Source organism: Chaetodon auriga, chromosome 16, assembly GCF_051107435.1.
Source record: "Chaetodon auriga isolate fChaAug3 chromosome 16, fChaAug3.hap1, whole genome shotgun sequence".
NCBI lineage: Eukaryota > Metazoa > Chordata > Actinopteri > Chaetodontiformes > Chaetodontidae > Chaetodon > Chaetodon auriga.
The window spans coordinates 14,095,001-14,111,331 of record NC_135089.1 but is presented as its reverse complement, the minus strand read 5'-3'; the positions used below and the strand labels follow the sequence as shown (position 1 = coordinate 14,111,331).

At 43.3% G+C, this 16,331-nt stretch overlaps 3 protein-coding genes across 5 annotated transcripts in view; 1 reads left to right on the top strand and 2 right to left on the bottom strand.

Annotated features, from left to right (window-relative positions):
* The first annotated feature begins 176 nt into the window (after window positions 1-176).
* Window positions 177-9,280, top strand: pold1 (polymerase (DNA directed), delta 1, catalytic subunit). Its single transcript, XM_076752517.1, has 27 exons — window positions 177-260; window positions 1,010-1,198; window positions 1,304-1,417; window positions 1,699-1,839; window positions 2,038-2,163; window positions 2,384-2,552; window positions 2,788-2,902; window positions 3,012-3,141; window positions 3,279-3,445; window positions 3,565-3,669; window positions 3,793-3,933; window positions 4,085-4,195; window positions 4,309-4,500; window positions 4,583-4,671; window positions 4,771-4,887; window positions 5,013-5,126; window positions 5,420-5,567; window positions 6,312-6,407; window positions 6,526-6,663; window positions 6,942-7,117; window positions 7,441-7,593; window positions 7,694-7,796; window positions 7,901-8,033; window positions 8,284-8,397; window positions 8,496-8,548; window positions 8,796-8,893; window positions 9,003-9,280. The coding sequence occupies exons 2-27, from the start codon at window positions 1,012-1,014 to the stop codon at window positions 9,088-9,090; spliced, it is 3,318 nt and encodes a 1,105-aa protein (XP_076608632.1). The 5' UTR covers window positions 177-260; window positions 1,010-1,011; the 3' UTR covers window positions 9,091-9,280.
* A 984-nt stretch (window positions 9,281-10,264) lies between these two features.
* LOC143334076 (GTPase KRas) lies at window positions 10,265-14,469 on the bottom strand. Its single transcript, XM_076752604.1, has 5 exons — window positions 14,173-14,469; window positions 13,820-13,932; window positions 12,663-12,841; window positions 12,149-12,308; window positions 10,265-12,014 (listed from the first exon to the last, which is right to left on the bottom strand). Exons 2-5 carry the CDS (start codon window positions 13,928-13,930, stop codon window positions 11,901-11,903), a joined length of 564 nt encoding a protein of 187 aa, XP_076608719.1. The 5' UTR covers window positions 13,931-13,932; window positions 14,173-14,469; the 3' UTR covers window positions 10,265-11,900.
* Window positions 14,470-16,167: 1,698 nt separating this feature from the next.
* Window positions 16,168-16,331, bottom strand: part of slc17a7a (solute carrier family 17 member 7a) — a 15,947-nt gene continuing 15,783 nt past the window's right edge. For all 3 annotated transcript variants that reach the window (XR_013078288.1, XR_013078289.1, XM_076751701.1), the window contains one exon: window positions 16,168-16,331. This exon is cut by the window's right edge. The gene's annotated coding sequence lies outside the window, so the exon portion shown is untranslated.

Here is a 16,331-nt window from a genome sequence, read left to right as displayed (position 1 = left end):
GCATACATTCTGACGTCATTTTGCCGGGAACACACGGCCCTTTTCATCTGCTAGGTGTAGTCGATTTTCGTCCAACTTCCTTTTCACTACCCGCCGTGTCTCCGCCTTACCAGTGTCGTCATTGTCCATTCCTTTAGTATTGGGCCTAGTAACAAAGCGGAAATTTCCGCGCTTTCGTCGGTGAAAGTTCACAAATTGAAGGCGAGTGGCGGGAGCTGTTGTTGTCAGCCGGGGGTGCTGCAAAGAAGTAACGTTGTGAGGTATTTATAACTTGCTTAGAAACGCAACAGACACTGATATTTGTCTGGGAAAGGTGTACAATGAGATCAGTCCTCCGTTTTGGTAAGATCGGATTTGGCGCGTACTGCTCTGTTTACACTCGCGCTTGCTAGCTTGCTGCTTTAGCTCGTTCCCAAAGAGAGCAGCTTCCTTGAAATGGTGAGGTTGATATACAGTAAGTCTCACAGAGTGTAAGAGTAACGCAGCATTGACGCGTCGAGAAGTTGTCAACAACGACAGCATTGAAAAGCTTTGGAAGATACAACGTTGCAAATAAGCTGACAGCAGTTAGTAATGATGTAATGCTAACTGTAATGTGTTTGTGACGTTAGGAGGAGTACAGCACCAGCCATGCTAGTTACATGGCTAATGGGCTAAAGTTACATGATGCGCAGACGAAAGACGAAAGTCTGTTTCTCATTTCTTGGAGTTTATTACCAACCACATGATATGTAGTTAACTACATTTCACCCCACAGTTATGTTTATGTGTTAATGGCATTGGCAGCAAAACACGTTTTCATGCCATGTTATCGGATGTGTTATAGTCAAGGAAGTTATCGTGGCCGATGTGTCGCTCTCTGCTTTCCCTTTGAACTCAGGCTACCTGTTTCCCTAGTTAAAGCTGTTTTGCCCTTTATCCAATCCACTGAGATACACTCTGTGCTTGTCTGATGACTCCGCCTCACACATCTAATTATCTTCCCATCTACCTTCAATGTTTCTTGTAGACATGGATTATAAAAGGCGCAATGGTAGCTCTTTTACGGGCAGTGTGTCCCAGGCCAAACGGGGGAAAATGGCAGGCGAATGGGAAGACAGTCCATCGCAGTTTGAAGAGGAATTATCCATGTTTGACGAAGCAGAGATGGATGCAGAGGAGATGGAGGGGCAGGCAGGCCATGACGTTATTCCCATAGGTGGGTGTTGCACAACCAACTACACAACAGGTGGCATAAGTACAGTGTTATTTCAATGAATGCAGATATAACTCAACTGCAACTCATCCCACTTTGTTTCTTCAGGTGACCTCTTCTCAGCAGACCTTAACCCTCGTTGGCGGCGGCCTCATGCCCCCCCACTGGACCCATCATCTGACACTCTGGTGTTTCAGCAGATTGATCTGGACTATTATTTAGGTAATTATCAAGGAGGACGTTTGTTGAAGACGGAATCAAGATCACAGAAACTTATTTCTGTGATATTTACGGTTAACGGTATGAATATGATGTAGATAATGAGGTGATTCAAAGATATTTTTTTACAAAAATATTACACTGATCTGAGTCTCAGAAGCATGGACCTGACACAGGTGTCAGGAGTTTTACTGGCTTCTTTGTTGTTTGGATCTGAATAAGAGTGTAAAGCATTTCCTCCTGCTCAAAATGCTGTTGCTGTATGTTTGTTTCCACTTTTGCAGGGGCAACGGTGGCAGGCATGCCCGGCCAGTCGCAGGGAAAAGTCCCCATCATTCGAATGTTTGGGGTGACAGACAGTGGTAACAGTGTGTGTTGCCATGTCCATGGTTTTGCTCCTTACTTCTATGTTCCTGCACCAAGTGGTGAGTACTTGTCATTATCTCTATGAACAGCATGTATTTTGATGACACATTTGCTCAGTGCAATACCTTTTAGTCAATTATTATTAAATATTCTGTCAGTGGAACACATTCCTCTCTCATGTCACCTCTGAATGATTTCAGCTTTTGGGGGGATAATCATTGCATTAATATTTCCCTCTTTCTGCTTTCTTTGAAAAGGGTTCACGTCTGCTTACCTGGGTGAATTTAAGAAAGAGTTGAACTCTGCTGTCCTGAAGGACATGAGATCCAATAAGGACAACATCTCCGTCACAGTGTTGGCTGTGGACATCACCCGCAAAGAGAGTGAGTACCAGTGATGTGCAGATGCTCCTGTGCGTTTGTCGCTCATTGAATATAAATGTGCGAAACAGCTCTCAAACACTCATAAGTGTGTTCTTCAGTAGGATTATTGTGAACTGAGAGGACTGATCCGAGTTCAGAAACTCATAATGACTTACATGCAAAGTGACTATGCTTTTGACAGATTCGTGGAGTTAATCTTCTGATTTCCTCTCTCCTGCAGACATGTATGGTTACCATGGGAAACGTAGTCTGGATTTTTTGCGAATAACCATGGCGATGCCTCGTCTCATTGCCCCAGCAAAGAGACTGCTGGAGCAGGGCTTCAAGTTCGGACCTTTCCCCACAGAGCATTACCAGTCCTTTGAAGCCAACATAGATTTTGAGATAAGGTGAATCTTTGTCTGTGTGTGTGTGCGCTGTCTAAAGCAACAGTTAAGAGACAGTCATCACTGCTGCATGAGACTGCACACAGAATGTTTTCTAGATTCATGTCAGCAGACAAATTATTGTGGACTGACCGCTCTGATACTGAATTTTTACAAATGACTTTATTGCAAAACAACTAGGGAGTAAATGCAACACTAAAACTATTTTTCATCTTAATGAGCCTCTCTGTGTTGTCAGGTTTATGGTGGACAGTGATGTGGTGGGATGCTGCTGGATTGAACTTCCCAAAGGCAAGTACAGAGTGCGTGAAGAGAAAGGCACGGGGAACATGAATTCTCAGGACACTGGCAAGGTAGGTCGAGTTCATGCCCCATAACACAATCTGGCCTGAACAAATGGCTGTTAGGCTACATGGGTCAGCAGTTTACTTCATGAACTTTTCCCCTGTTTTCGTCCTTCAGGAGTCCTTGTGTCAGTATGAGGTGGATGTGGGATGGACAGATTTGATAAGTCACCCTGCAGAGGGAGACTGGCAGAGGATCGCACCGCTCAGGGTCCTCAGCTTTGACATCGAGTGTGCAGGAAGAAAAGGTGTGTTCTTTCTTTCACTCTTATTATACAGCATGCAAACTATTACCTCTAACATAATTTTTGTATGGGAGGTCCAGTCATACATGATGAAAAGCAAATGCAGAGTTTGACTCTGACATTTACTCTTTTCATGCCAGGAATCTTCCCAGAAGCAGACAAAGACCCTGTGATTCAGATAGCGTCTATGGTGCAGCGACAGGGTGAGACGGAGCCCTTTATTCGCACCGTGTTCACCCTCCAGTCCTGCGCCAGCATCGTGGGTTCTCAGATATTGTGCTTTACACAGGAGAAACAGCTGCTGCAGGTATACACACCGGCTTAAGTAAGGCAGTGGAAAAAGATAAATATTCTGGCATGGCTTCCTCGTTCCCTTTCGGAATGTTTTGGTGATCATTGTGTGTCTGTTGACGGCTTTGTGAGCAGAGCTGGGCAGAGTTTTTGAGGACCGTGGACCCAGACATCATCACAGGATACAACATCCAAAACTTCGACTTTCCCTACTTGCTCAACAGGGCGGCTGCTCTAAAGGTTAGATGGAGCCACATTTGTCTACTACTTCCACACAATACCAAGGCTTAGAATCGCCATATTGAAAGTAATGCACATAAATTTCTCCCGTTTATTCAATAAAACACATTCCTTTGTGTTCAGGTGAACCTGTTTCCCTACCTCGGCCGTGTGCGCGGCATCAAGTCGGTCTTACGCGACCTAAACTTCCAGAGTAAGCAGATGGGCCGCAGAGAGAACAAGACCATTAACATGGAGGGCCGGGTTCAGTTTGACCTACTGCAGGTCAGCTTCATTTACAGCAACTCACTATTATCAGTCATAACCACAACAAGATTGACTTTACGATTATCATGTGGCGCATTGCTTATGTAAGAACATTTTCAGGACAAGACACTGCACACTGACAGCAGTCTGACTGGTGTGTTTCTCTCAGGTTCTCCTCAGGGACTACAAGCTGCGCTCGTACACACTAAACGCTGTGAGTTTCCACTTTCTGCAAGAACAGAAGGAGGATGTGCAACACTCCATCATCACTGATCTGCAGGTAAAGCATGAACCACTAACCATGTATCTGGAGGAGAGCTGTTGTCTTTAAGAGCTCTGCAGATTGAAATGGCCTCACTCATCGATATTGATTATTGATTTCCTCCATTGAAGAATGGCAACGAACAGACCCGTCGTCGTTTGGCCGTCTACTGCCTGAAAGACGCCTACCTCCCACTGCGCTTGCTGCAGAAGCTGATGTGTGTCATTAACTACATGGAGATGGCCAGAGTGACGGGTGTGCCTCTCACCTATCTGCTCTCAAGAGGACAGCAGATTAAAGTGGTCTCTCAGCTGCTGCGACAGGTAACAAAAGCAAGCACATGGGACAGTTACTTTGTACGTATAGATTTAAGAATAGAAACCATAAGCGTCTGTCCATATGTAGGCAATGAAACAGGACCTGGTCATGCCTGTTGTAAAGACGGAAGGAGGAGAGGACTACACTGGAGCGACTGTCATTGAGCCAGAGAAAGGGTACGTACATCTTCTGGTAGTGTCAGTGTATGACTGTTGGTGTTGATGGATTTTGGTTCGTGCAAGCTAACCTTCCCTTCACCACCTCACTGTGCGTAGGTATTATAGCGTTCCCATTGCCACCCTGGATTTCTCCTCCTTGTATCCATCCATCATGATGGCTCACAATCTGTGCTACACCACCCTGCTGCAGAAAAGCTCAGTGGAGAGACAAAGGTGAGCAGATCTTTTTTTTAAGTGTGGTTATCTGTGATTCTTCATCAAAAACATGTAAAACACTTAAACGTGTTTATGTTTACTATTAACTTGTACTAATATCTGAAGTGGTTGTGCATCTTCAGCCTCTCGCCAGAGGACTTCATCAAAACTCCGACGGGCGATATGTTTGTGAAGAGCTCCTTGAGAAAAGGACTTCTACCTGAGATCCTGGAGAACCTGCTGTGCGCCAGGAAGAGGTTTGAATTGTTCAGATATATCACAAAATCTACTTGACCTTAAGTGAAAAGTTAGGAATTCAGTAGACGGCAGTAGACGACTTCAGTCCCATATGGCGCCTTGAAATTGAACTTGCTGTTAAGCTTATTAACTTCTTGATCCTCTGATTCGCAGCTCGTGTTCAATGTGTTTCCTCTTGCTGTAACAATCAGTTTTACTCAAGTACAAAATACAAAAGCATGTACCAAAATAAACACATGAAACTTTTGAATGAAAATCAAACGCCTCAGATTGTCCCACTGTCCGTCCACAGGGCCAAAGCAGAGCTAAAGAAGGAAACTGACCCTTTTAAGAGGCAGGTGCTGGACGGTCGTCAGCTCGCCCTCAAAATCAGCGCAAACTCCGTCTATGGCTTCACAGGTGCCCAGGTGGGCAAGCTGCCCTGCCTAGAGATCTCACAGGTGAGCACTTGACTCTGGGTCTCACGCTGGTATTAGGGTCTTAATTGAAATTACAATGTTGGTTTGACAAAGTTTTCTTATGTGTGAAAATGACTTTGCAACTTCGGAATGATTCTTTTGTTCACGCCTGATACAAGTGACTGCGCAGGATGTGGTCTTGCCAGCTCTCTATGTTACATTATCAACCAGTATATCAAGATTAGAAAGGTATTTTCAAGAGGAAGAAAGTCCTACTTACACACCCAAAAGGAGAGGCAGACATTTCATGGCTGTATTGTTGTCCTCAAATCAATTTTTAAACATATATGGAATGCTTGAAATTCTGGCCTGAGACGACAGTTTGTCCGCCGTGCTGAATGAAGCTGTCCCCACATGACATGTTGTCATGCTTCCCGCTGTTCTGCACAGATGTAGTCAGAGCACGAACGGTAAACAACAAAGATGTAGGGCAAAGATTAGTGTTGAAAAAGAAGCCACGGAACAGGTGGGAATCTAAAGAATGAAGACCCAAATCATGAACCACACCAGGCTGTGTTTCTCGCTGTTTTGTGGAAGGTTGACTTACTTAGTTTCGTAACCTCCTCGCAGCTGTTGGATGAACTGCCTTGCTCAGTGGCAGTTATTGTGAGCAGGCATTGAAGCTCAAGGCTGATGATTTTCCTCCTTGGTCAGTCAAAGCTTATTCAAGCACAACAAATTATTTAATGACGACCTTATTTCAGTCTTTGTTTTTCTTCCATCCAGAGTGTCACTGGTTTTGGAAGACAGATGATTGAGCAAACCAAACAGCTGGTTGAGTCCAAGTATATCATTTCCAATGGTTACCAAGGTGATGCCAAGGTGAGGAACACGTGGAGCTGCACCAGTATACTAACCCAAACCTACAGCCTGTTGTTTTCAAAAGACTCCCTTTGTGTGTGTGTGTGTGTGTTTAAATGTCATTTTTGAATCTTTAAAGGTCATTTATGGAGACACAGACTCCGTCATGGTTAAGCTTGGAGTTGCCACAGTGAGGGAGGCCATGGACATTGGGAAAGAGGCAGCAGAGTGGGTATCGTCCCACTTCACACCGCCCATCAAACTGGAGTTTGAGAAGGTACCATTTCTGCCCCCTTGATTTACCAAAAAGCACTTGTCCAATTAACTTCATTGTCTGAGGAAGTTGTGATTGAGTCGTTTCTCTTTTACTGGAGTAACCCTCGTGAAATAACACCTCGTGACTGATCCTCTTGTAGTATGTTGAGGTACAAATATTGTCTGCTGAAACTGAGTATTTAAACTGAAGTGGGAGGACGAGATAGACGTGCAGAAGCACAGCAGCATTTTGACATTGCAACGAGTTAACGAGAGCTTTTTTTTTTGTCACTTCCTCAGGTGTATTACCCGTATCTCCTGATCAACAAGAAGCGCTATGCTGGCCTCTATTTCTCCTCCAGTGCAGACACGCATGACAAGATGGACTGTAAAGGCATTGAGACGGTCCGCAGAGACAACTGTCCTCTGGTGGCTAACCTTATCAACACCTGTCTGCAGAAAATCCTGATAGACAGGTACACACACACACACTTTCTGTGGATAATGCAGTATCAGTTCCTTGTTGTTATAAGATTTCATGCATCTGGAATTTTATTTGGAAATACTGAATAGAGCACCGTAATGTAACTTTTCCTATTGATCCTGGAACTATTTTGTCAGGTCTAAACTTGACATTCAGATGCTGAGCCCACTTTCTGACTAATTACTTAGACTTTTACTTTATTGATCCCAATTTGGAAAATAATTTAGAATTAAAATGATTTATTTACCTGCTTGAATCTAACCACGCTGTTAATTTGTTGTGAAAGTAATCACAGCGGATGTGATGTTTTGTCAGGGATCCCCAGGGCGCCGTGGTTCACGCTAAAGAAGTGATCTCGGATCTGCTGTGCAACCGCATCGACATCAGCCAGCTGGTCATCACGAAGGAGCTGACGCGCACCGCCCAGGAGTACGCTGGCAAACAGGCGCATGTGGAGCTGGCTGAGAGGTGTGATTAACCACATTTGCTTCAAATAGTACTCCAAGGGAAGATGCTTGGGTGTGGGAGATATGGGTGAACTGACCCTTTTAATTTTGATGTTTTACAGAATGAGAAAAAGAGACGCTGGGAGCGCTCCAAACCTGGGAGACCGAGTTCCATACGTCATCATCAAGGCTGCAAAGGGAGCCGCAGCATACATGAAGTCAGAGGTCTGTAGCATTTGATTATCTGCAAATAAGCATGTTTATTTCATTGTGCATCCCCCCTTTTCTACTTATATCCATCCTGATGATGAACCCACATGTTGCTTTAGGACCCCATCTATGTGCTGGAGAACACCATTCCCATCGACACACAATACTACCTGGAGCAGCAGCTGTCCAAGCCCCTGCTGAGAATATTTGAGCCCATCCTGGGAGAGAGTAAAGCAGAGAGCGTCCTCCTCAGTAAGTGTTCAAACACACACAAACTCTCACATCATAGTCTTGTTCCTACAGTTTAGCCAGGTAAATCTAATGCTAACCACCAAAGCAAGTGTCAGAGCTGCACATTGCAGTCAAGAAGCTTACAAAAATACTCTCTTGTTACAGTAGACGTAATATAGATGTGCTTGTCAAATAAATGAGACTTGGCATGTGTTTTTTTCTCAAGTTTGAAGTTTAAACTTTTCCGTTGATTTTTCGTGGTGTCTTTCAGAGGGCGACCACACGCGCTGTAAGACTGTGCTGACCTCGAAGGTCGGGGGCCTCATGGCATTTGCACAGAAGAGGAGCACCTGCATCGGCTGCAAAGCCGTGCTCAAGACAGACAGTGCGTGTCCTTAGAAGTTTAAGAATTGTTTTTGAATTTGATGTCCACTTACCCACTTATCCTCAGATGTGTGACCTCTAACATGTGTGTCCTTGCAGCGGCCGTGTGCGATTTCTGTAAGAAGAAGGAGTCTGAACTGTACCAAAAGGAGGTAGGCAAGATGACTTAATACTTTAATATGTTGGTTTTCTCTACAAACAGGGCTACGATTATCTGGTTATTGATTCTGTTTGATGAAAAATGTAATGTCTAATTTTGATACCCAAACAAATTTAGTCTCATTTTGTAGTTATGCACTTTTGGGCTGCTATAAGCTAGTATGCTCGTATGCTATTAGTTGCTAGTATAAAAATGAAGGTGTTAATACCTAAAACAGACATTTTGCTTGTAAATGACAGATCTTTCACCTGAACGCACTGGAGGAGCGCTTCTCTCGCCTGTGGACTCAGTGTCAGCGTTGTCAAGGCTCCCTCCATGAAGACGTGCTCTGTACCAGGTATGTAGAGCACAATTTATTACAGTTGTGTTTACTGCAGAGTCACGGCTGAGCACGCAGCGGCAGCCCTTCATGTCCAGTAACACTGTCCTTCCTGACTCCTCCGCAGCCGGGATTGTCCCATCTTTTACATGAGGAAGAAGGTTCAGAAAGATTTGGATGACCAGGGCAAGCTGGTGTCTCGCTTTGGTTGGTGAGAGGCACACACACACACTCCCTCCTTATGTGCCTCATTTCAGATGGACCTTGGACTCTGGTCTCACTATTTGTTATGCCTTTTGGTGTTTGTAAAAATGCATATATATCACACTCTTTCTGTTTTCTACTATGAATAAACTCACATTAAGTAGTGTCTTTTTGTAAAATAAAGTCAAGAGCAATCTCTTCTTTTGGGCTGAAAAGTATTAATTTAACAATGACTTCAACAGGCGTATTGGAAATGTCAACATTTACATACGTACAGGATGCTGGACCACACAGTAAATGCGCATGTGACATGTCCTGTGCATGAAGAGGGTTACAGTGTATGAACCTGCCTGCTGCATGTGTGCATTCTCCAGTCATGCTTTGATGTCACAGTGAAAGTACACACTTTAACAGAAGTAATAAGAGGAACTTCATTGCCACCCTCGTCAGCATAATCGTCTGTCAGACCTCATAAACCACAGCTCTTTCTCGCCACTGAATTGAAAACCCGGAACAAAACCCTTGATTGTTAATAACTGTTAATGGCACAAACTGTAGGAAACTGGAGGTCGTGTCTGTTCTTTGCCTACTGTAGATGTGACATTGTTTGCTCTGCGTACTGCTTTAGTACACCTTGTCATCATTGTTGACAAGTGAAAGATCAGAGGAAATCATTCCTATTTCCATCAGCCATCTGTTGAAATTGTGGACAACTTAAATTTCTTGGTTTACAAATCACATGCTGTCATGTGGTCTCAACACTAGCCGCATCCTCTGGAAGACACAACAGCTGTATGTTCTGAGGGGTCTCGAGTTTTGGCACGAGTATCAAAACTCAGTTGCTCAGACTGCTTCAAAGAAGCCTAAAGACAGAGGCAAAAATCATGACTTTGTGACATTTATACTGCTCACTGCCAAAGGAAAGCCCAAAACATGATGAAGGACACCAGACCACCACTCACCACATCTTTGCTCCTTCAATCAAAAAAAAAAAAGTTACCTGAGCATCAAATCACACACCATCCTTCTCATTGTGCGCTCTCTGTGTGAGAGCCAGAGCACAAGAGTTTCTTGTCTTTCTAACACACGACCATAAAGTTGAACTCTGAAAAGAGTAGATCCACAAATTACTATTACTTTGATTGTTTAAAAGAGCCACCCTGGATGAACAAAACAGACACGGTGTAAAAGCTGAAGACATTTACTTGTTCATTACAGCACAGTGCATTACAGATTTTACACAGCTGTCAGTGAGAGACTTGTTGGGATCAAATCACATCTTTAGAGTTACCCTGTTTTAACAACGGAACTACATTAAGCTCAGATAACGACACAGGTGCTGGTTTAACACCATAGCAAAGCAGGAATCCTTCATCGGTGGATTCGCTGGAGTTAGCTCACTGAACTTTGGTTGAACTTGACGACAGCTTCTTAATGCAGATGTTAGTTTTTAAATTGGGGAAAGCTGTTTATAATGCTACAAAAATAGAAATTTAACAATCCATTACATTTAGGGTGATCAGAATTATCAAAGAAGACAGACACTGCTGTAAAAAAACGAAAAAAAAACAAAAACATTGATGCCCTATTGAATATCCTTATCAAGCATCAAGTCTGACCCTCGCTGTGTTTCCCACCCACACTACATAGATTTAACCTGCACTGGCTTCAGCATCAGTGTGGTTTAAATGTCACAATCGCGCACAGCTGCACATGCTACATGCTCTGGCAGAGTGTGGTGGAGCATAAACAGCGCTTGGACACAGTGACGCAACACTGCAGCCACCAGCAATACTGGGTGTGACTTAACAACTGCATTAAATGTGGACTTTAGAATACAGCGTCACTGTGTGGAACAAACAGCAGGGCTGACACTCAGTAAGTTAATGATGGTGGGATACGATGGACGCAGGCATCGCATCTCAACCAATCACATGACACAGCTCTCGGTTTGTTACTCCTCAGTTCCTGTTAAAACACTATATTCCTGAGTAACATGGCACTAACACAATCCTAAATTCCACCATAAAAACGGCACAGGAAATTAATAAAGTGCACCTATGGGTCTGGAACACAGTTTTGAGGCTTTGATACTGTGGTGATCCTATCCTGATGAGTGTTTTCTCTGACAAAAATCAAACAAACTAGACATTTCTGTTGTGTTTCAAGCCCCAGAGGACACACTAACCTATGAAAAAACACGAGGGGAAGACACATTTTTCTAAAGTTCTAATCGCCTGGAAGCCAAATTTTTGACAGTATCCTCGTCAATGTGACACTGCTTTCATGTAATTTGTGGGACTTCGTGGCGTCATGTGTACCGAGCAATCACATACAACTTCATCACAAATTTCACCACTCTAAACAAAATGTCCAGTTCTAGAGATCTGGACTGAGTCACCTGATGAGACAGTGCAAAGTGTGGTGACGCACCGCTGTGAACCCTGACCCCTAAATCGTCAACAGCAGCTGAACTGTTTAAAAACACTGGCTGGACAAATTACACTTAGAAAAAGAGAGAAATATCTTCACAGGCAAATTCTCATTCTGGGTCTTTGGAAAAAAAAAGGTTTGTAGTTGTTTGGTCATCAAAACAAAGATGTTAAGAAACAGCGGTAAATGGACACAGTGAATGAATTCATGACAAATCTCGTAAGTGGAAACCAGGACAGCAGTGGAAACTGATTTATCCACGTCTGCTTCCTTGTCCGGAGCTATGCTGGACGTCTCCAACGTGACAGAGGAGGCGCAGTGTGTGAGGGGGAGCATGAAACAAGTGCTGTAAGGGATGCTGCTGGTGTGTGGTTGTGTGTGTGTTTTGCTATAGTATGATGCAACGTCTCTGAGTGTTCTTCTTGCTCTTCTTGTTGCTGCGGTTGGTCTCCTTATATCTTCTAATCTCCCGTACTAGCGAATAGAAAGCTTCCTCCACACCCTGCGAGACAGATGGAGAATCATGTTAAAATTAGGCTAAAAATTTGGATTTGCAGATGTTTTATTTGCTCACAGTGGCCTCCCACATGCTTCACTGCAAACTAAACGCAGGTGTTATGGTCAGGTTTGACCCACCTGTCTAGTTTTAGCAGAGGTCTCAACAAACGGTACTCCATAGCTTCGTGCCAGCTCCTGCGCCTGCCGTGTCTCCACCGTGCGGGTACTCAGGTCGCTCTTATTGCCCACCAGCACCATGGGAACACTGTCACTGTCCTTCACCCTGTTGATCTGCTCTCTGAGGAAGAGACACATGCCACAGCGAAGCGCTCATTACACTTAAAGATGAATAACCTGTGCGGGATATCTTTGCAACACTTCCTCTTTTTTTCTGTATTGCTTTATGTGTTTGGGTCAGTTCAGAAATGTGAACCAGATTCTAGTGTACTGATGACCCCACAAAACTTAAAACCACACTCAGCATGTCTGTAGACATGAGCTACAGATAACTACAACTGTAGTTCCTGCTTATCAGGAAGCAGCCTTTTTAGTGCTGGTCTGCCTGAGCCTGTAGAGTACACTACACACAGCTGGATTACTGACTGTACCTTCTCCCAGCTGTGTTTTAGTACTGACAGTGGTCATCTTGTACCTGTAGAGGTGAACGTCCTCGAAGGACTTGGTGTTGTTGATGGCAAACACACAGAGGAAGCCCTCTCCTGTCCTCATATACTGGTCCCTCATGGCGCTGTACTCCTCCTGACCTGCAGTGTCCAGGATGTCCAACAGACAGGTCTCTCCATCAATCACCACCTGTTTTCTGTAGGAGTCCTGTAAGAAAGCGTCGACACGATCATACAAGCAGTGCGAGCGCCAGTGGAGTGCGCCGTATGAATTTCAACATTCCCATGACTGCTGCGTTGTGTAGCAACAAGAACTCCTGAATGGCCTGTTTTGTAATGAACCTGCAGAAACCTGAATTTTTGTTTTTTAAACATTCAACTATGAAATTACACGGTTAGCTGAAATACAGCTTTGCATAATTAACACTGTCTCAAAACAGAGATTTACAGCCAACTTGTGATTTTTAGGCAATGATGTGAGAATCGAGATTACACTGCAGAGTTAACTGCTGATTTCTATGTTTATTTGACTCTAAAGAGGGCTTATAGGGGAGGCACTGCCAGGTTTGAATGAACTTTTAGAGGCTTCTGGCACATTTTCACTGGTTTTTGAGTGGTCTGATGGTGCTGTAGATTTGTGTGTTTACTACAGTACCGTGTCGTATTGCAATGGTTTACTCTGCTGCACTTATTTGACACCATTTGTCACCATGTGCTGATTGAGATTTTAGATAAAAAAAACATATCAGTTTATAGAAAATGATGCATTGCTACAGCAGTTCAAATTTGCTAAGATCTTACATGTTTATGGATTAGCAGTCCTGTTATATATAATAATAATAATCTGGTTTAAAAGCTGGGCTTTTACCTATAATGTAGCATTTTCACATTTTTGTATTACTATGATTACTTGCTTTGGCAAACTTATAAGACACCAAAACACTGATGCACTGGTGAAACACAACCGCGTCCATATAACGTTAACTGCAAACAAAGAACTTTGTCTCCTGCCACAAACTGTCCAAGTCAAACACTGTAAAGGGAGGGGAAGGATTTAAGCACTTTTCCCACCGCTTGTTATTCAACCGACTTGCAGCAGTAACACACTGATGAACACATGAAAGTGAACGCGGTTGTATCACACTCAAACTTTCCCCGGGACGCTGTCAGATGCTCAGTTTCTCACCTCAATGGTTGGATCATATTCATCAACGAAGTGGTTCTGGATGAGCTGGATGGTGAGCGCGCTCTTCCCCACACCTCCTGCCCCGACCACGACAAGCTTGTACTCGGTCATGCCTGGAGAGGATTAATCCAGCAGGTATCGGTTAGCCAATTATCAGGTGAACAGAACAAATCTAAGCAGCTGACATTTCAGCCTTCCTGCCCACACTGACATGGCGAAGACACTGACCCAGATTTAGGATAGGAGACTATCCGCTGACGTTAGTTGTCTTTAAGTGAAGTCTTCCTTACAGTTTCTTTCTCGGTATGAATGAATGCTGGTGGTAAAAGTGGGGGTCGTTTAAACGTACTTACCTTTGTGTCGGATGTGTAACAGTTTGTGAAACGATAGCTGATCTTACGAATGAATAAATGAGATTAGCTTGCTACATAACGTTAGCCTGAGACGATTTCCTCATTCAAAACACTTGTAGGCAAACTTCAAGATATGTCCGCAACTTGTTTCTCCGCTTTGTTCTCAAAGTATGAACTATAGATTTGTAAAGCGACTACTAAAAATCTAACTTCATGTTATAAATAAATTAAAAGCCAGAATTCGGGCGAGTTCCCTTCTTTCCTTCTGTCTCCATTGAGGTTCATTGAAACGGGAGCGTTTTCACGTTAATCCCCCTCGTCAAACAACCAATAAACCGACAGCACACAGACAGACGTCGCCATCTACCAATCACAGTGGAGTTTTACATTGCAACCCAGCCTAAAGGTAGCAGAACTGTCCAATGGCAAACAAGAGTATGCATAATTGGGCATGGCCTCTCCGGCAACTTCTGTCTTCTCACAGATGGCTCCTCTGAACTCCACATCTTTCGATGGGCTGATATCTATTTTGATGACAGTCACCGTGAATAATAACTTAATCTGAAGTATCACCCAGTTCTAAGCATTATGAGGTCCAGCGTCATGTAATCAACTCCACTAAAGACTGCAATAAATAGTACATGTGCAAATGTTTTATCTTAATTAACAAATTTATTGCTCTGGTGTCTTCTAATTATTTTATTTTGAACGTTTTTACCGGAAGTATTAGTATAGTATTGTGTCTGCCTTGTCGCATATTGCCACCAGGAGGAGTTTACATGAGAGTTGAGCGATGTTCGAATGAGTGTTCACTGCCCTCCAGTGGCCACAATAGGGAACTACTACACCACAGAGAAAATTACAACCTGATTATGGTTCCTGTCAGCTGTACAAACACTATTTTACTGTTTTAGTTCACACTCACTGGGCTTGTCGTCGTTTTTAAAACCAACCATGCTATCTGCTCAGCACCAAATGGTAGACAAAGTTAACAAGGAAGTAGCTGGTGGACATAATTAGGCATTTTCAGACAACAGCCAGATACTTCTTTTGGGAATTGGTAGAAACAATACCTAAAGTCAGAGTGAATATTGGACTTAGATTTAGCAGGTGGGATATTCAGGCGCAGCTGCTCTCCAAATTAGTGCTAATGTTGCTCAGTGTGCTCGATATGTAAAATAAGCAACTGTTTGGCAATAAATTCACCAAAACAACTTAAAAGGTCATAAGATGTCAGTGTAATGTTTGCTACTTATTTCTGCTGCCCCCAAGTAATCAGAAAATCACATATCGCAGATTTAAGAGCTGTTTGAATGACAGTGAGGACTAACTCACCTCCAGAGATGTTACCAGACTCAATCAGTGCAAGGCTAATGAGTGTGGAGAATCATATGTGCCCTCTAGCGGCCACAGTTACGAACTGCAACGCCATATTAAATTCGTCCATACACCGTCCATGGAGATATGATTCAAGACTGTGGGTGAGTACTTTCAAAATAAAGACCAAACTGAGGAACCACCACTTCCGGTCAATTCTTTCAAAATAACGACTAAAATGAAGGGATCAAGAAACGAACTAACAGAAATTGATGATAAAATTATGACGAAATTTGGAAGGCCTTCATCCCAGCTCGCCGGGGAACTGAATAATATTATATAAATCATACAAATGAATATTTTGTTAGATTCTGAATTTACAATATTACTCAAGCAATATTTGCAAGTGTATATCGTCTTCAAGCGCTTCTTTAAGATTTACTTTCAGCTGGAAACTGCACTGGACACACACACACACACACACACACACACACACACGGAGTAGGCATCGTGCCCCACCCTCTGGTTCGTCATACCTCCCTTGTCTGTGACGTCCATGTTTCTCCCTCACTCTCCCACTGAGTGCATCTGCTCTCCCATCTAATCTTTGCCTAAATCGCAGAGATAATCCAGCCTCCATCTGTCCTGAGAGAAAGACAGAAAACTGACATTGCGCTGTAATGATGTAAAAAATTCAACACCACTTTAATACGTCATCATGCTGTAGGTAATAAATCCCGATGACAAGATTGTGCTGAAATAGTGACATCATCTTAAATTGCTTAAATTTTATTATACACAAGAATATCTCACATATACATCTTTTATACATAGAATATTTT

What these genes read in the sequence shown, in the direction of transcription:
- pold1 (XM_076752517.1), top strand. Translation starts at nt 1,012, where the DNA reads ATGGATTATAAAAGGCGCAATGGTAGCTCTTTTACGGGCAGTGTGTCC. An exon ending in ATTCTCAGGACACTGGCAAG is followed by an intron (nt 2,903 to 3,011) that starts GTAGGTCGAGTT and finishes TTCGTCCTTCAG; the next exon opens with GAGTCCTTGTGTCAGTATGA. An exon ending in CAGCATACATGAAGTCAGAG is followed by an intron (nt 7,797 to 7,900) that starts GTCTGTAGCATT and finishes ATGTTGCTTTAG; the next exon opens with GACCCCATCTATGTGCTGGA.
- LOC143334076 (XM_076752604.1), bottom strand. Translation starts at nt 13,930, where the DNA reads ATGACCGAGTACAAGCTTGTCGTGGTCGGGGCAGGAGGTGTGGGGAAG. An exon ending in AATATGATCCAACCATTGAG is followed by an intron (nt 12,842 to 13,819) that starts GTGAGAAACTGA and finishes GCTTTCTTACAG; the next exon opens with GACTCCTACAGAAAACAGGT. An exon ending in CCTCTGCTAAAACTAGACAG is followed by an intron (nt 12,015 to 12,148) that starts GTGGGTCAAACC and finishes TCTGTCTCGCAG; the next exon opens with GGTGTGGAGGAAGCTTTCTA.